Consider the following 19,729-nt stretch of genomic DNA (forward strand, 5'->3'; position numbering starts at 1 on the left):
GGTTCCTCGACATATTGGTCCAGGAAACCATCCCATAAACACTCCAGGAATTCCTCCTCCACAGTATTGTTACTGATTTGGTTGGCCCAATCTATATGTAGATTAAAGTCACCCACGATGACTGCTGTGCCCTTATTGCAGGCTTCTTTAAATTCCCTTTTAATGCCATCCCCAACCTCCGCCTTACTGTTGGGAGGTCTATATACCACTCCCACTAATGTTTTTTTCCCCTTAGTATTTCTCAATTCTACCCATACAGATTCCACATCATCAGAGCTAATATCCTTCATTACAATTGTATTAATCCCTTCTTTAACCAGTAATGCTACCCCACCTCCCTTTCCTTTTTGCCTATCATTCCTGAATATCGAATACCCCTGGATGTTGAGTTCCCAGTTTTGGCCATCCTTGAGCCACGTTTCCGTAATCCCAACCAAATCATATTCGTTTACCTCTATTTGCGCAGCCAATTCGTCCACCTTATTACAAATGCACCTCGCATTAAGACATAAAGCCTTCAGGCTTGTTTTTTTAACGCTCTTAGACCTATTAGAGTTATTATTTACTGTGGCCACGTTTGATTTAAACCGTTGATTTCTCTGACTGCCACTTTTGTTTTTCTCCTTCATATCTTTTGCTTTTATCCCTGTTTCCCATTCCTCTGTCTCCCTGCTCAGGTTCCCAACCCCCTGTCATTTTAGTTTAAACCCCCCCGAACAGTGCTAGCAAACCTCCCCGCAAGGATATTTGTCCCTCTCTGGTTCAGTTGCAACCCGTCCGACTTGTACAAGTCCCACCTTTCCCAGAAGCAGGCCCAGTGATCCAGGAAACTAAAACCCTCCCTCCTGCACCAACTCTTTAGCCACGCATTCATCTGCTCTATCCTCTTATTCCTATACTCACTAGCACATGGCACCGGGAGTAATCCAGAGATTACAACCTTTGAGGTCCTGCTCTTTAATCTGCTACCTAGCTCCCTAAATTCTTGCTGCAGGACCTCATCCCTCTTCCTACCCATGTCATTGGTCCCAATATGAACCACGACCTCTGACTGTTCACCCTCCCCCTTCAGAATGCCCTGTAGCCGTTCAGTGACATCCTTGACCCTGGCACCAGGGAGGCAACAAACCATCCTGGAGTCACGTCTACGGCCACAGAAACGCCTATCTGTACCCCTTACGATAGAATCCCCTACCACTATTGTAGCATAAAATCGGGCAGGCGGGTGTAAAACGGGTGTCTGAGCCAAATTCACCATGTTCCTGCCCCGGGCAGGTTGAATTAAAACCGAGGCTTTTTATCTCTGATAATTGTTGAGAGTTTTTGTCAAACACCTTTACAGCATCAGAGAAAATCTCCCCCTCCCGCTTAGTAACTGGAGCAGCATTGAAAAGAAATGTTGAAACTAGACCTATTCTTAGAGCGGGGCACACTGATCCTTAGTGTCAATCAAAGAGGCAGTATAACCGAGACTGTTGAAGGCAGAGGTTAGTTTAATTTGCACAGAGTGCAGTATAACTCTAATCTTATGGTTCAGATGAGGGAGGGGGTGGTTAACAAAGAGCTCAGGCCTCATTTAACCAGATTTTTCTCACCGCAGAACAAAAATAAGTCAGACAATTGACATTCTTTCAGTTTTAACTTCTTACTGAAAAGAGTTGGGTCACTCCAGAGCTGGAGGGTTAGGTGTTCTGAAATGTTCATTGTTAAAGTGATAGTGGTAAGAATAGCACAAGAGTTTTAATTAGAAGGTAACAAGGCCTGTTTTGGCAGCACTGCCACTGAAACAGAGTTACATGAGATATCCCCATCCAAAGGTCAGGCGTGTTTGAATGGTGTTCTCTTACTTGATGGTCACTGCGTGCCCTTGAATTAAATGTTGAGAGGTATACCAGGACTCTGAGGTGGATCCAGCTCTGGCTCGAGCTGCCACTTCCATCTGATACAGATTCTGGGAGAAGTCTCCCAGTGGATTCTTGTTGTTTATGGCCAGACATTCCCTAGAGGGCAGCCTGTACAAGCTTCACTCACCTCCGCTCATTAGGAAGGAGAGGGGAGGGTGTGGAGATGGAGGGGGAGGGTGGGGAGGTGGAGGGTGGAGTGGAGATGGAGGGGGAGGTTGGAGGGGAGGGGAGAGGAGCAGAAGATGGAGGAGAGGGGGCGGAGGCTTTGTTTAAGGTCACAGTTAGATCTGGTTTGTGTAACAAACCAAAACTTCACTCACAACATCAAGTACAAGATGATTAACTGCTTGTGCTATTGTGATCTGTTGTTGGCTCCAGATGTACTCGCTTGGTGATCAGTCTCCGGTGCAGTATCGGAAACACCTGGAAGAAGATGGAGTGGCTGATATGACCCAGCTAGAGTAAGTTCAACTCAATCTCATCTTATCTACACACCCTGCATTCGCAGTGTGTTAGACATTTCCTAGTCTAACTCATACTTTCCCAGGACTTCAAAACTCTGGAACTTGTCAGTTTCCCCATCCTACAACCTGCAATAGGTTTCTTGGAACAATATGTTGTGGAACCAACCAGGGAGAAAACTATTTTAGATCTGGTATTGTGTAACGAGGCTGGATTCATTAACAATCTTGAAGTGAAGGATCCTCTTGGGAAGAGTGATCATAGCATGGTAGAATTTCAAATTCAGTTTGAGGGTGAGAAAGCTAGGTCTCAAACTAGTGTCCTGAACTTAAACAAAGTTAATTACAAAGGTATGAAGGCAGACTTGGTTAAAGTGGACTGGGAAAATATATTACAGGGTAAGACTGTAGAAAAGCAGTGGCAAACATTTAAGGAGATATTTCATAACTCTCAGAAAAGATATATCCAGTGAGAAAGAAAGACTCTAAGAGAAGGATGAACCATCTATGGCTAACTTAAGGAAGTAAAGGGTGGTATCAAATTGAAAACAAAAGCATTCAATGTTGCGAAGAATAGTGAAAGGCCAGAGAATTGGGAAATTTTTAAAAACCAGCAAAGGACGGCTAAAAAAATGAAAAAGAGAGAGAAGATAGCTTATGAGAGTAAGCTAGCAAGAAATATAAAAACAGACAGTAAGAGCTTCTACAGGTATATAAAAAGGAAGAGAGTAGCTAAAGTAAACGTTGGTCCCCTAGAGGATGAGTCTGGGGAATTAATCATGGGAAGCAGGGAAATGGCAGAGACTTCAAACAAATATTTTGTATCGGTCTTCACGGTAGAAGACACTAAAAGCATTCCAATAATGGATAATCAAGGGGCTATTGGGGTGTGGGGGGAGGGAACTTAAAACAATCACCATCACTAGAGAGAAAGTACTAGGCAAACTAATGGGACTAAAGGTGGACAAGTCCCCTGGACCTGATGGCCTGCATCCTAGAGTCTTAAAAGAGGTGGCTGCAGAGATAGTGGATACATTGGTTGTAATCTACCAAAATTACCTGGAATCTGGAGAGGTCCCAGCGGACTGGAAAACCGCAAATGTAACACCCCTATTTAAGAAAGGAGGGAGACAGAAAGCAGGAATCTGTAGACCAGTTAGCCTAACATCTGTCATTGGGAAAATGCTGGAGTCCATCATTAAGGAAGTGGTAGCAGGACATTTAGAAAATCATAATATAGTCAAGCAGAGTCAGCATGGTTTTATTAAAGGGAAATCATGTTTGACAAATTTGCTGGAGTTCTTTGAGGATGTAACGAGCAGGGTGGATAAAGGGGAACCAGTAGATGTCGTGTATTTGGATTTCCAGAAGGCATTCGATAAGGTGCCACATAAAAGGTTACTACACAAGATAAGAGCTCACGGGGTTGGGGGTAATATATTAGCATGGATAGGGGATTGGCTAACTAACAGAAAACAGAGTGTCGGGATAAATTGGTCATTTTCAGGTTGGCAAACTGTAACTAGTGGGGTGCCACAGGGATCAATACTGGGGCCTCAACTATTTACAATCTATATTAATGACTTGGATGAAGGGACTGAGTGTAATGTAGCCAAGTTTGCAGATGATACAAAGATGGGTGGGAAAGCAAGTGGTGCAGAAGACTCAAATAATCTGCAAAGGGATATAGACAGGCTAAGTGAGTGGGCAAAAATCTGGCAGATGGAGTTTAATGTTATCCACTTTGGTAAGAAAAATAAAAAAGCAAATTATTATTTAAATGGGGCGAGATTACAAAATGCTGAGGTACAGAGGGATCTGGGGGTCCTTGCACATGAATCACAAAAAGTTAGCATGCAGGTACAGCAAGTAATTAGGAAGGCAAATGGAGTGATGGCCTTTATTGCAAAGGGAATGGAATATAAAAGTAGGGAAGTCCTGTTACAACTGTACAGGGTGTTGGTGAGACCACACCTGGAGTACTGCGTACAGTTTTGGTCTCCTTATTTAAGGAAGGATATATTTGTATTGGAGGCAGTTCAGAGAAGGTTCACGAGGTTGATTCCGGAGATGAAGGGGTTGTCTTATACAGAAAGGTTGAGCAGGTTGGGCCTATACTCATTGGAGTTTAGAAGAATGAGAGGGGATCTTATTGAAACATATAAGATTCTGAAGGGGCTTGATGGTAGATGCAGAGAGGATGTTTCCTCTCATGGGGGAATCTAGAACTAGGGGGCATAGTTTCAGAATAAGGGGTCGCCCATTTAAAACAGAAATGAGGAGGGATTTCTTCTCTCAGAGGGTCGTAAATCTTTGAAACTCTCTTCCACAGAGAGCTGTGGAGGCTGGGTCATTGAATATATTTAAGGTGGAGATAGATAGATTTTTGAAAGGTAAGGGGATCAAGGGCTATGGGGAGTGGGCAGAGAAGTGGAGTTGAGGCCAAGATCAGATCAGCCATGATCTTATTGAATGGCGGCGTCTTGTTTTGCACACTTTGTACAAAAATAATAAATTGCAGGACAACGGAGTATTACAGTTTAAACTCTTTTATGAAGCATCAGGTCTGTGATCTCAATCATACAGCACAGTGGGGACAAGATGGCGTTAGGACCCCTACTGGGTCTTCAAAACAATAGCAGTCCTTACAGATGCCTGCAGGCCAATGACAACTCAGCATGTGGTCACATGTGAATATAATAGGTATTCCTTACAGATGCCTGCGGGCCAATGATAATTCAATATGCAAATATTACAGGCGGAGCAGGCTCGAGAGGCCAAGTGACCGGCTCCTGCTCCTACGATCATATGTATGTATGCACCCTTTTAATAGCCAAGCACGCAGCCCCCAGCACCTTCCGGATTCATTTAGTCACCTCTCCTACTTTTCTCAACCTCACTGGCAATCCTGCAGGATGGGCCTAACTGAGGCATTGCTCACAGTCCTGGTTACTGTGACGCAAGGGTCCTGGAGGTGGTGGAGGAATTAACAAGGCCTCCCCTCAGTGTTCCAGGGATGAGCTGCAGGTAGGACTAGATGAGTTAGAGCTGTTCAGCCTGAAAAGCAGACATTGCAGACAGAATCTTATAGATGTATACAAGACACTTTATGGGATAGAGAAAATAAACCTGAGAGAATACAATCAGAAATCCCAGGACAGCAGGATGAGAGGGCACATGGTCAGGGTGTGAAGGGAAAGTTTAGGATTGACACCAGCTCTGATCTCTTTACAAGTACGAGCGGCTTGTGGCCTCTGAGCCTTAGGCAATCTGGCGCACTGAGCCTAGGAATCTCGGGGCTACTTGCACCTTTATTGCCTGCTCACTGCTTTGTTCTGTTTGCATTTTGTGGGCCTGGGTTTTGGGTGTGACAGCTCTTGGTGCTGTCACCTCATTGGTGATTTTATCTTCTAACACAATATCACACGTCAGCAGCCTGAGACACATGAAAATTAATGGGAGCATTGATTTACATTTGCATGTGGTTCAGGATGATCTGGGGTCTAAGACAAAACATTTGGGGGGAAAATTGATTCGCGCCCCCTTTGGGGCGCTAACTTCGCCGGGAGCGCCCCAGAAAAATTAGCGCCCCTGCGCCAGAAATTGAGTGGTAACGCCCCAAGAGGGAAGCAGGGCACTACTGGAAGCGCCCCGCCTCCCTTTAGGGGCGCTGCGAGGGAATATCGCGGCGCTACGTGCCACGGTATTGCAGGCCTTCCTCCCCTTCTTAAAGGGGAGGGACCTTGCGCAGCACGACCCGGGGCTCAGCTGGGCCACCGGGGATCAGAGTGCTGGCAAAAGAGCCCGGCACTCAAGAGAAGTGCCAGGCTCATGGAGCGCAGACAGCACTCCGCGGAGGGGCGGGTCAGGAGGCCGGGGACGGGAGTGGAAGCAGGTGCTGGCAGGCAGCCAGCAACAAAAATGCCAGCCCGGCACCTCGTCTTTAAATAGCGCCGCCCCGGAAGCAGGTAGGTCCCCCCGACCCCGTAGGACATAGCAGAGGAAGATTGCGGCCGAGGCACTGCACACGGCCAGTGTCTGAGCTGAGATCAGAGTTCAGAAGTGTAGACTGGCACAAACCTCATTAGTGCGGCCTGTGATAATTTAAGTGACACGTGAGCTGTTGGACAGTACGTGTACAGACGTTTACACAGTACACGCGAGCTGTTGTACAGGAAGAACCAAAGGCAACATGAGGAAAAACCTTTTTACACAGCGATTGGTTATGATCTGGAATGCACAGCCTGAAAGGGTGGTGGAGGCAGATTCAATCGTGGCTTTCAAAAGGGAATTGGATAAGTACCTGAAGGAAAAAAAATTGCAGGGCTACGGGGAAAGGGCAGGGGAGTGGGACCAGCTGAAGTGCTCTAGCAGAGAGCCGGCACGGGCTCGAAGGGCCGAATGGCCTCCTTCTGTGCTGTAACTATTCTATGATTCTATGCTTCTCTGCATTTACGCTGTACAGGCGAGCTGTTAGACAGGCATTTACGTTGTACCTTTGTAACCTGCTCCAGCCCCACAACCCCCCGAGATATCTCCGCTCCTCTAATTCTGCCCTCTTGAGCATCCCTGATTATAATCGCTCAACCATTGGTGGCTGTGCCTTCTATTGCCTAGACCCTAAGCTCTGGAACTCCCTGCCTAAACCTCTCAGCCTCTCTACCTCTCTTTCCTTCTTTAAGATGCACCTTAAAACCTACCTCTTTGACCAAGCTTTTGGTCACCTGCCCTAATTTCTCCTTATGTGGCTCGGTGTCAAATTTTTTGTCTTAATACTCCTGTGAAGCGCCTTGGGACATTTTACTACGTTAAAGGCGCTATTGTCCTCGCGTTATGTTCTTGCTGTTGTTAAAGGCCCAAGTGATATTTCTATTTTTTCCAGAGACCTACATGATGGTGCAGTGATGTACAATTTAAAGAAGAGGTTTGAGCAGCAAATAATATATGTAAGTACTCTAACATCAGCTGACGCTTGTTCAGGACAAGAGAAGAGAACTTACCAGGAAGTGTTGAATTTAGATCAGGGATTCTCAGTAGGAGTGAATGGCAATAATCTTGATCCCCGAAGTAATGTAAGTGGCAAGGAAGGGAGGTGTTTCTACAATGTGCCCAGCAGTGCTTTCACTTCCCTGTGTTTTTAATCCAAGAAGGAAGGAAGTCGTGCTGGATCTAGTCCCAGCAGATTGGAAAACTGCAAATGTAACAACCCTATTTAAGAAAGGAGGGAGACAGAAAGCAGGAAATTTATAGACCAGTTAGCCTAACATCTGTCATTGGGAAAATGCTGGAGTCCATCATTAAGGAAGCAGTAGCAGGGCATTTGGAAAATCATAATGCAGTCAAGCAAAGTCAGCATGGTTTTATGAAAGGGAAATCATGTTTAACAAATTTGCTGGAGTTCTTTGAGTTCTTTGAGGATGTAACGAGCAGGGTGGATAAAGGGGAGCCAGTGGATGTGGTGTATTTGGATTTCCAGAAGGCATTCGATAAGGTGCCACATAAAAGGTTACTGCATAAGATAAGAGCTCACGGAGTTGGGGGTAATATATTAGCATGGATAGAGAATTGGCTAACTAACAGAAAGCAGAGAGTCAGGATAAATGGGTCATTTTCCAGTTGGCAAACGGTAACTAGTGGAGTGCCACAGGGATCGGTGCTGGGGCCTCAACTATTTACAATCTACATTAATGACTTGGATGAAGGGACAGAGTGTAATGTAGCCAAGTTTGCGGATGATACAAAGATGGGCGGGAAAGCAAGTGGTGCAGAAGACTCAAAGAATCTGCAAAGGGATAGAGACAGGCTAAGTGAGTGGGCAAACATTTGGTAGATGGAGTATAATGTGGGAAAATGCAAGGTTGTCGACTTTGGCAGGAAAAATAAAAAAGCAAACCATTATTTAAATGGAGAGAGATTAGAAAATGCTACAGTTCAGAGGGACCTGGGGTCCTTGTGCATGAAATACAAAAAGTTAGCATGCAGGTACAGCAAGTAATCAAAAAGGCAAATGGAATGTTGGCCTTTATTTCAAGGGGGTTGGAGTATAAAAGCAGGGAAGTCCTGCTACAACTGTACAGGGTATTGGTGAGACCACACCTGGAGCACTGCGTACAGTTTTGGTCTCCTTATCTAAGGAAGGATATACTTGCATTGGAGGCAGTTCAGAGACGATTCACTCGGTTAATTCCAGAGATGAGGGGGTTGACTTATGAGGAAAGGTTGAGCAGGCTGGGCCTATACTCATTGGAATTTAGAAGAATGAGAGGTGATCTTATTGAAACATACAAGATACTGAGGGGGCTTGACAAGGTAGATGTAGAGAGGATGTTTCCCCTCGTGGGGAAATCTAGAACTTGGGGGCATCGTTTCAGAATAAAGGGTCGCCCTTTTAGAACTGAGATGAGGAGGAATTTCTTCTCTGAGGGTCGTAACTCTGTGGAATTCTCTGCCCCAGAGAGCCGTGGAGGCTGGGTCATTAAATACATTTCAGGTGGAGATAGACAGATTTTTGTAAAATAAGGAAGTGAAGGGTTATGGGGAGCGGGCTGGGAAGTGGCTTTGAGCCCAAGATCAGCCATGATCTTATTGAATGGCGGAGCAGGCTCGAGGGGCCAAGTGGCCTATTCCTGCTCCTATTTCTTATGTTCTTATGTTCTTAAGTGAGGCGAGTAGGTAATGTAAGAGTAGGGAAACATCTAGGAAACAGCCACCAAAACACAATTAGGTTTAATATAAAAATGAAAAAGGAAAGGGAGCAGTCAAAGATAAAAGTACATGCCTGAAAAAAAGACAATTTCAATGAGATAAAAAGCGAACTTTTTGTATAAACTTGAAAGAAAATTGGCAAATAAGAGAATGCACAAACAGTGGGAAAGGCTGGAGCGAAGGTGATGAAGGTAGAAACGGTACATATCTCTTCAGGCAGTGACAGTGTTCAGCAAAAGCTAGAGAGCCTTGAATGAGTAAAGAAATTCAAATTCAAATGAGACTCAAAGAGGCACGTGACAAATCTGGAACTGATAATATCAAAGAAAATCAAACCGCCTATAAAAAATAAAGAGGGAGGGCAAAAAAAGGGATTAGAAAGGCCGAGAAGAGGTGTAAAGAAAGTCTGCTGGGAATATGAAGGGAAATAGTAAAGAATTTTATAAACACAAGAAAGTAAAAGAATAGTTAAAGAACAAGGGATATTGGAGATTAAAAATCAAAACTTCATCTGGTGGAGGAAGGAATGGTGGAAATACTTTTCCTCAGTTATCACAGGAAGGTGTAGCAAAGGGAAGAAGCAGAGGAGATAGAGCAATTTGATGGGATAACTATAGATAAGGCAGACCAGTCACTATAACATTAACAGTGGGAGAGCTTCGATAGGTTGCAATACAAGATAAAATTCAAAATCACCTGGAAAGGCACTGGTTAATTAAAGCCAGGGAACATGGATTTGCAAAAGGCAAGTCGTGTGTGAATAGTTTAATTGCTTTCTTTGAGAATATAGCCAAGTGTACTGATTAAAGAAATGCAGTAGATGTGATTCTCAACATGGGAGGCTAGTTGATAAAATTTAAGAACATGATATTAAAGGGAGTGTGGCACCATACACAGGAAGTTGGTTAAAAGGTAGTAAACTAAGATGTGATTAATGGAAGTTTTTGGACATGAGAGATGTAAATAGTGGGGTCCCCCAAGCAATCCGTGTCGAAAATATGGTCGTCAAAGTCAATTAGGCCTATTTCCAGGCATGAAATGGTCAGCACACTAAGAGAATGTGCCAGTGGCTGGAGTCGCTCAGTAACCCCTCTCCCCCAGTGCCCTGTGTTACTGACTGTATCTCTACTGATGTTAATCCAGCTCCCTCACACTGTCGCTCAGTAACCCCTCTCCCCCAGCGCCCTGTGTTACTGACTGTATCTCTACTGATGTTAATCCAGCTCCCTCACACTGTCATTCAGTAACCCCTCTCCCCCAGCGCCCTGTGTTACTGACTGTATCTCTACTGATGTTAATCCAGCTCCCTCACACTGTCACTCAGTAACCCCTCTCCCCCAGCGCCCTGTGTTACTGACTGTATCTCTACTGATGTTAATCCAGCTCCCTCACACTGTCACTCAGTAACCCCTCTCCCCCAGCGCCCTGTGTCACTGACTGTATCTCTACTGATGTTAAGCCAGCTCCCTCACACTGTCACTCAGTAACCTCTCCCCCCAGCACCCTCTGTTACTGACTGTATCTCTACTGATGTTAATCCAGCTCCCTCACACTGTCACTCAGTAACCCCTCTCCCCCCAGAGCCCTGTGTTACTGACTGTATCTCTACTGATGTTAATCCAGCTCCCTCACACTGTCACTCAGTAACCCCTCTCCCCCAGCGCCCTGTGTTACTGACTGTATCGCTACTGATGTTAATCCAGCTCCCTCACACTGTTACTAAGTAACCCCTCTCCCCCAGCGCCCTGTGTTACTGACTGTATCTTGACTGGTGTTAATCCAGCTCCCTCACACTGTCACTCAGTAACCCCTCTCCTCCAGCGCCCTGTGTTACTGACTGTATCTCTACTGATGTTAATCCAGCTCCCTCACACTGTCACTCAGTAACCCCTCTCCCCCAGCGCCCTGTGTTACTGACTGTATCTTGACTGGTGTTAATCCAGCTCCCTCACACTGTCACTCAGTAACCCCTCTCCCCCAGCGCCCTGTGTTACTGACTGTATCTCTACTGATGTTAATCCAGCTCCCTCACACTGTCACTCAGTAACCCCTCTCCCCCAGCGCCCTGTGTTACTGACTGTATCTCTACTGATGTTAATCCAGCTCCCTCACACTGTCACTCAGTAACCCCTCTCCCCCCAGAGCCCTGTGTTACTGACTGTATCTCTACTGATGTTAATCCAGCTCCCTCACACTGTCACTCAGTAACCCCTCTCCCCCAGCGCCCTGTGTTACTGACTGTATCTCTACTGATGTTAATCCAGCTCCCTCACTCTGTCACTCCGTAACCCCTCTCCCCAGTGCCCTGTGTTACTGACTGTATCTCTACTGATGTTAATCCGGCTCCCTCACACTGTCACTCAGTAACCCCTCTCCCCAGCACCCTGTGTTACTGACTGTATCTCTACTGATGTTAATCCAGCTCCCTCACACTGTTACTCAATAACCCCTCTCCCCCCAGCGCCCTGTGTTACTGACTGTATCTCAACTGATGTTAATCCAGCTCCCTCACACTGTCAGTCAGTAACCCCTCTCCCCAGCACCCTGTGTTACTGACTGTATCTCTACTGATGTTAATCCAGCTCCCTCACACTGTCACTCCGTAACCCCTCTCCCCAGTGCCCTGTGTTACTGACTGTATCTCTACTGATGTTAATCCAGCTCCCTCACACTGTCACTCAGTAACCCCTCTCCCCCAGCGCCCTATGTTACTGACTGTATCTCTACGGATGTTAATCCAGCTCTGTCACTCAGTAACCCCTCTCCCCCAGCGCCCTGTGTTACTGACTGTATCTCCACTGATGTTAATCCAGCTCCCTCATACTGTTACTCAGTAACTCTCTCCCCCAGCGCCCTGTGTCACTGACTGTATCTCTACTGATGTTAATCCAGCTCCCTCACACTGTCAGTCAGTAACCCCTCTCCCCCAGCGCCCTGTGTCACTGACTGTATCTCTACTGATGTTAATCCAGCTCCCTCACACTGTCACTCAGTAACCCCTCTCCCCCAGCACCCTGTGTTACTGACTGTATCTCTACTGATGTTAATCCAGCTCCCTCACACTGTCACTCAGTAACCCCTCTGCCCCCAGCACCCTGTGTTACTGACTGTACCTCTACTGATGTTAATCCAGCTCCCTCACACTGTCACTCAGTAACCCCTCTCCCCCAGCGCCCTGTGTTACTGACTGTATCTCTACTGATGTTAATCCAGCTCCCTCACACTGTTACTCAGTAACCCCTCTCCCCCAGCGCCCTGTGTTACTGACTGTATCTCTACTGATGTTAATCCAGCTCCCTCACACTGTCACTCAGTAACCCCTCTCCTCCAGCGCCCTGTGTTACTGACTGTACCTCTACTGATGTTAATCCAGCTCCCTCACACTGTCACTCAGGAACACTCTCCCCCAGCGCCCTGTGTTACTGACTGTATCTCTACTGATGTTAATCCAGCTCCCTCACACTGTCACTCAGTAACCCCTCTCCTCCAGCGCCCTGTGTTACTGACTGTACCTCTACTGATGTTAATCCAGCTCCCTCACACTGTCACTCAGGAACACTCTCCCCCAGCGCCCTGTGTTACTGACTGTATCTCTACTGATGTTAATCCAGCTCCCTCACACTGTCACTCAGTAACCCCACCCCCCAGCACCCTGTGTTACTGACTGTATCTCTCCTGATGTTAATCCAACCCCCTCACACTGTCACTCAGTAACCTCCCGCCAGCATTGTGTTACTGATGCCTCGCCAGTTGTGTATATGCACACACATCGTTGCTGACAAGCGATCGAATCAGGACCATCGTATTTTAGAAATTGATTAAAACGCAGAGAGAGGAAGATTTTATATTTCGTAAGAGCTCCCTTCTGGATCAAACTAGCTGCACATTTATCGAAGTTGCTGAGGTGCAATTTTCTACTTAAATATGAAATTCTTGCGAAGGTAAAAAACTAAACCCGTGAACCCTAGAATCCTAAAATGAAAACAGAAATTGCTAAAAATAGAGAGCAGTTCAGTCAGCAACTGAAAAGGGAATTATATCGGGAGCGACCTTCATCAGAATCTCTAATATTAACTCAGATGCTGACAGACCTGTAAAACTCTTGCGCTTTTCTTTATTAGTGTAGACTGTACCCAGGAGGATCAGGCCCACAAAAGTCTCCAGCCTGCTGCTGACCCATTCAAGGCCCCCCTCCCCAGGGTCTCCTCGCCCCCACCCAGACCTCTCCCTAGACAGGGGGACTGTGACTAATTTTGGCACCCTCTGTCATCTAGGACAGACCAGGAATCAAACCAGGCAGTATTTTTACTCAGCTAGTCTGTAAACTAACCAGAAATGGTAAAGGATAGAAACAGTAATGGGGGAACTGAGGTAAGAGTAGGTGTAAGCAAGGCAGAGTGGGACTAATTGGAGAGCTGTTTTATTGAGCAGGCACAGACACGATGGGACGAATGGCTTCCTTCTGTGCTGTATCATTCTATAATTCTATGAAGTGTACAGATCTCCAGTATAAGAGGAGAATTCTGAATAGATAGGCAGAATCAATAACACCCTGATTTCACCAATTATATCACTGTCACCAAAAATGGATAAATGTCTTGCCAGCCCTTGGTGAGTGATGTTTGTTCAGGGTTATTACCAATGGGTCACTGACCCTCGTCACCTCTTTGTAAACAGATTTGTTTCGTTCCTGCAGACATACATTGGCAGCATTCTCATATCGGTGAATCCATATAAAATGTACAACATTTACGGGACTGACACGGTGCTGAAATATAAAGCGAAATCGTTTGCAGAAAACCCACCGTAAGTGCCCAATTATAACTTCAGTAGGAATGGAAAAACTATCAGGCACGGTGTCTGGAGAGAGCGAGTGGGGGCATTGTCCGAAGAGCGAGTGGCCATTTTCCGGAGAGTGAGTGGGGGCATTGTCCGGAGAGCGAGTGACCAGTGTCCGGAGAGAGTGAGTGGGGGCATTGTCCGGAGAGCGAGTGACCAGTGTCCGGAGAGAGTGAGTGGGGGCATTGTCCGATGAGCGAGTGACCAGTGTCCGGAGAGAGCGAGTGGGGGCATTGTCCGGAGAGCAAGTGGCCAGTGTCCGGAGAGTGAGTGGGGGCATTGTCCGATGAGCGAGTGACCAGTGTCCGGAGAGAGTGAGTGGGGGCATTGTCCGGAGAGCGAGTGGCCATTGTCTGGAGAGTGAGTAGGGGCATTGTCCGGAGAGCGAGTGACCAGTGCCCAGAGAGAGTGAGTGGGGGCATTGTCCGGAGAGCAAGTGGCCAGTGTCCGGAGAGAGCGAGTGGGGGCATTGTCGGGAGAGAGCGAGTGGGGGCATTGTCCGGAGAGAGTGAGTGGGGGCATTGTCCGGAGAGAGTGAGTGGGGGCATTGTCCGGAGCGAGCGAGTGGGGGCATTGTCCGATGAGCGAGTGACCAGTGTCCAGAGAGAGCGAGTGGGGGCATTGTCTGGCGAGCGAGTGACCAGTGTCCGGAGGGGGCATTGTCCGGAGAGTGAGTGGCCATTGTCCGGAGAGTGAGTGGGGGCATTGTCCGGAGAGAGCAAGTGGGGGCATTGTCTGGTGAGCGAGTGGGGATATTGTCCGGAGAGCAAGTGGCCGTTGTCTGGAGAGCGAGTGGGGGCATTGTCCGGAGAGTGAGTGACCAGTGTCCAGAGAGTGAGTGGCCATTATCCGGAGAGCTAGTGGGGGCATTGTCCGGAGAGTGAGTGACCAGTGTCCGGAGAGTGAGTGGCCATTATCCGGAGAGCTAGTGGGGGCATTGTCCGGAGAGTGAGTGACCAGTGTCTGGAGAGCGAGTGACCAGTGTCCAGGGAGCGAGTGGCCAGTGTCCAGAGAGCGAGTGGCCAGTGTCTGGAGAGCGAGTGGCCAGTGTCCGGAGAGCGAGTAGCCAGTGTCCAGGGAGCGAGTGGCCAGTGTCCAGAGAGCGAGTGGCCAGTGTCTGGAGAGCGAGTGGCCAGTGTCCGGAGAACGAGTGGGGGTAGCCATTCAGGTGCTCTGTTCCACTGGGCTAGGGAGGGCTGGATTAGCCGGGCTGCCTGCTGATTGCTAGCCAGCGATCAATGCGTGTTGAGGACAGGATCCAGTTTGGCTGAATTGTCCCTCCCTGACCGATTAGCGTGCTAACACCATGACAAATGGCTGCTTGCTGAGGTACTGGGGAGGCTGTCAACACGTGAATCTCCCACAGACCAGGAAAGGAGGGGAGAAAAATGGGGAAAACACGTTTAAAATAAGAGCAATGAGTCCAGCTGTAGGCCGGTATCGGCATTCTGTGGTCAGATTCAGCCAAGCCTCCTGACTGAAAGGTGTGGCTAGCAATATGGAAAAAGACAATACGTTGGCAGCATCCCTTGTGTTGAAATGTTCAAATGTTTTGTAATTACCCCATCCACGTTTCTTTGTTGCAGACATCTCTTCGCCATTGCTAATGTGGCCTACTCAAAAATGGTTGATGCCAAACACAATCAGTGCGTTATAATCAGGTAAAGAGCTTTCTCTTTGGCACTCAGGTCTTGGCTTTACTTTGAGGGACACAACAGCCCCTTTTCCTATCTCTTCTCAGATCATCTAGTGTTGCCTTATACCCAACCTCCCCTTTGGAAGGGAAGTGCGTTTGATGTAGTGTATATGGACTTTAGCAAGGCTTTTAATAAACACAGAAACATAGAAGATAGGAGCAGGAGTAGGCCATTCGGCCCTTCGAGCCTGCTCCGCCATTCAATGAGATCATGGCTGATCATCCAAACTCAGTACCCGGTCCCTGCCTTCTCCCCATATCCCTTGATCCCTTTAGCCTTAAGAAATATATCTAACTCCTGCTTGAATATATTTAATGAATTGGCCTCTACTGCCTTCTGTGGTAGAGAATTCCACAGGTTCACCACTCTCTGGGTGAAGAAATTCCTTCTCATCTCTGTCCTAAATGGCTTACCCCTTATCTTTAGACTGTGACCCCTGGTTCTGGACTCCCCCACCATCGGGAATATCCTTCCTGCATCTAGTCTGTCCAGACCTGTCAGAATTTTATAAGTTTCAATGAGATCCCCTCTCATTCTTCTAAACTCCAGCGAATATAAGCCCAATTGACCCAATCCCTCCTCATACGTCATTCCTGCCATCCCAGGTATCAGCCTGGTGAATCTTCGCTGCACTCCCTCCATGGCAAGAACATCCTTCCTCAGATAAGGCGACCAAAACTGCACACAATACTCAAGGTGTGGTCTCACCAAGGCCCTGTACAACTGCAGCAAGACATCCTTGTTCCTGTACTCGAATCCTCTCGCTACAAAGGCCAACATACTGTAGTGTATGTACCCGTCTACCTTTAAGAGAACTATTGTATGTAACCGTCCACCTTTAAGAGAACTACTTTAGGTGTTGCACTACTTTGTTGGCTTCTGTATACTGTAATACCGACGGTGACCACACCGGTATATAAGTGCTGTGTCAGGATTTATTGGGCAGATTCGCCCTGACCTTCGAATAGTAAAGTCCTGTTTTAAGTTACTCTGGTAGTCTGTGTATTAATTAACTAAACAACCCACAGACTTTACAGTGGCGACGAGTCCGATCGTACCCTGCGGCAACAATACTTCCGAAGCTGTTAACGAGCGTCGAGAAGAGGCAACCGCCCTCGTCATTCTGCTGGGAGAAAACTCGAGTCTGCAGAGCTGGAAAGGAGGAAGAATTCAGAGACAAAGACTTCCATCAGCAACAGGCACTGACTGTCCCTTCTGCCACGGTGAGGAGTGAGCCGATCAGCACGAGAAGCAAGCCGGCCACGGTGGCTGTGAGTAAGGGAAAAGTAAAAAGAATAACCAGAGGATAAGGGCGGTGCACTCGACCACGGTCGAGGGGGAAAGGAGCCGGACAGAAGTCGGGCCCAGAGGCGCTGAGACTGGGGCAGCGTGGAGCAAGGAAGCCGTGGTACAGACAGGCTGGGGACGCAACGGCGTCGTGAGACAGCTAGACCGCGACCGGCGAAAAAGGCCGGGCAGCGACCGAAGCCACGAAGCGCTGCGACCGGGAGCGTAGGCGCGGGAAGATATAAAAACTCAGCCGCAGCCGGGGAGGGAAGCTCCGGACTGCGAGAGGGCTGGGAGGCGCGATTGGGAGCCGAGCGAGCGGGAGAGGCAGAGCCGACCAAGGGAGACTGAGCGAGAGCCAGTCCAGCGGCTGAAACTGTTCGTCGTCAACGGGGGGTACCCAGCGCCGGTAGAGCCGAGCGAGCGGGAGAGAGACAGAGCCCGAGCAAGGGGAACTGAGCGAGAGCCAGCCCAGCGGCTGAAACTGTTTGCCGTCAACGGGGTGTACCCAGCGCCGGTTGCCCTGCCGAGAAAAGGGAAAGCACTGAAGCCGACGTGCAGGCTGTGAACCTGAAAGCCAGCGGCCGTCGCCCGTGGGGAAAGTGTACCCCTCCCGCTAGGGAAGAAACGCGGGAAGCCGCCATTAGGCGGGGAAGAAGACAGAAGCGGGAAACCGCCATTGAAGTGGGCGGGGAGAGAAGATAAGCGCGGGAACCGCCATCTTGGGAAAAAAAAATAAAAGAAAATTTAAAGAAATAATTCGTGGTGTTATCAGGAAGAGAGGAAGATGCCTAAGCGTGGTAACATCAACGATTTTAATTCCGAGGTAGAAGATTGGGCCACGTATGTGGAACGCATTGAGATCTATTGTGAGGCCAATAAAATAGAAGAAGATGACAAAGCTATAACCTTGCTAAACTCGATGGGCGCGAAGACATACGGGCTCTTGAAGCATCTACTAGCACCAGCTAAACCGGCGGATCAGACTTTCGATGACATTGTGACTGTTCTGAAGGATCACTTGAACCCCACACCGTTGATGTTGGCGGAACGATTCAAATTCTATGCGAGAACGCAAAGGAAAGACGAAAGCAATGCAGAATATTTGGTCGAACTGCGTAGACTAGCGAAACACTGCCAGTTTGGAGGGAATCTGACAGAGGCATTGCGAGACAAGTTCGTGTGCGGGTTGTCAAAGGAAGGAACGCAAAAGCAACTCCTCAAAGAGAACGACCTTACACTTGACAGGGCTGTCCTTATTGCAGCATCGCACGAAGCCGCAGCGAAGGGAACTGCGGAAATGCAGCTAAAGGCAGCGGCACTCAGTGTGGATCAAATTACCTCGAGTACAACAAAATGCTATCGTTGTGGGAAGACAACACACGACCAGAACCAATGCTGGTTTAAGAACCAGGAATGTAGGAAATGTGGCAAACTGGGTCACATAGCTAAGGTATGCCGGTCAGGGAAGAAGACCAACAACCAAAGGAAGCCATCACAGGAAAAGTACAACAAGGTACACAAGGTGGCTGAGAAGAGTTCAGACGAACAGAATTCGGACTCAGACCCAAACGGCCAGGAGCTGGATAGTCTGAGAATTCACAATGTGAGTAATGAAGCTGACCGACAAGCTATCTGGATCACACTACAGATTGCAAAAGTCCAAGTGAAAATGGAAGTGGACACCGGATCGGCGTTGACGGTCATGAATAAGCATGATTATAAAAAGTTATTCAAGCATATTCCCCTACGGGATACGGAACTAGTATTGCAGACATACACGGGGCACAAAGTATACCCCATCGGAAAGATAGAAGTCAAGGTGAGATACAAGGACAAAGATCACCAAAGGATGGACCTGTATGTGTTGCCTGAGGGAGGTCCACCACTTCTGGGACGGGAGTGGATCAGGAAAATAAAGATAGACTGGCATTCACTAAACACCATGACGGTAGATTCCGGAAAGGAAGATGTCAAACCTGAACGGTTGTCCAGAATATTGGATGAAGCTAAAGAGGTATTCCAGCAAGGACTGGGAACACTGCGAGGAATTAAAGCAAAGGTTAAGATTGCAGAACATGCAAGCCCAAAATTTTTCAAAGCCAGATCGGTACCTTACGCAATACGGCCTGCTGTGGAGGCAGAACTCGAAGAACTTGAACGATCAGGGGTACTGTCAAAAGTGGACTGGAGTGAGTGGGCCATGCCCATTGTTCCCGTCATGAAGTCTTCACCAAGTAACAAGCCAGGGGGACCGGGGAAGGTCCGCATCTGCGGAGACTTCAAGATCACAGTGAATCCGGTGCTTCACACGGTACAATACCCGCTTCCGCGGATTGAAGATATCTTTGCTTCGTTGGCTGGAGGGAAACACTTCACCAAGATAGACCTGGCACAGGCATACTTACAAATGGAAGTCGAGGAAGAGTCGCGTCAGTACCTCACCATCAACACACACAGAGGCTTGTATCGTTATAATAGACTGGTTTTTGGGGTAGCTTCGGCTCCAGCAATTTGGCAGAGGGCCATGGAGCAGGTATTACAAGGAATTCCAAGCACGCAGTGTTACTTAGACGATATCCTGATTACGGGAGAAGACGAGGAAGAACACCTCACAAATTTGAAACTGGTGCTCACTAGGTTGAAGGAATATGGCCTTCGAGTTAATCGCAAGAAATGTGAGTTCTTCCAAAAACGGATCTCGTACTGCGGTCATGTCATTGACCGAGAGGGGCTGCACAAGTCACCTGACAAGATAGAAGCTGTCGTGAAGGCCCCCGCTCCGGAAAACGTATCACAGTTAAGATCATTCTTGGGGTTGATTAATTATTATCAC

At 47.7% G+C, this 19,729-nt stretch overlaps 1 protein-coding gene across 1 annotated transcript in view; it reads left to right on the forward strand.

Moving 5' to 3' along the window:
* myo15aa (myosin XVAa) overlaps positions 1 to 19,729 on the forward strand; it is a 581,049-nt gene that overhangs the window by 209,685 nt on the left and 351,635 nt on the right. Inside the window, 4 exon segments of the mRNA XM_086002218.1 lie at positions 2,283 to 2,365; positions 7,248 to 7,311; positions 13,767 to 13,876; positions 15,496 to 15,570. Coding sequence (XP_085858344.1) covers positions 2,283 to 2,365; positions 7,248 to 7,311; positions 13,767 to 13,876; positions 15,496 to 15,570 — 332 coding nt within the window.

The sequence above is a fragment of the Somniosus microcephalus genome, chromosome 11, assembly GCF_052327205.1.
Source record: "Somniosus microcephalus isolate GS21.2 chromosome 11, FLI_Smic_1.0, whole genome shotgun sequence".
Lineage (NCBI taxonomy): Eukaryota > Metazoa > Chordata > Chondrichthyes > Squaliformes > Somniosidae > Somniosus > Somniosus microcephalus.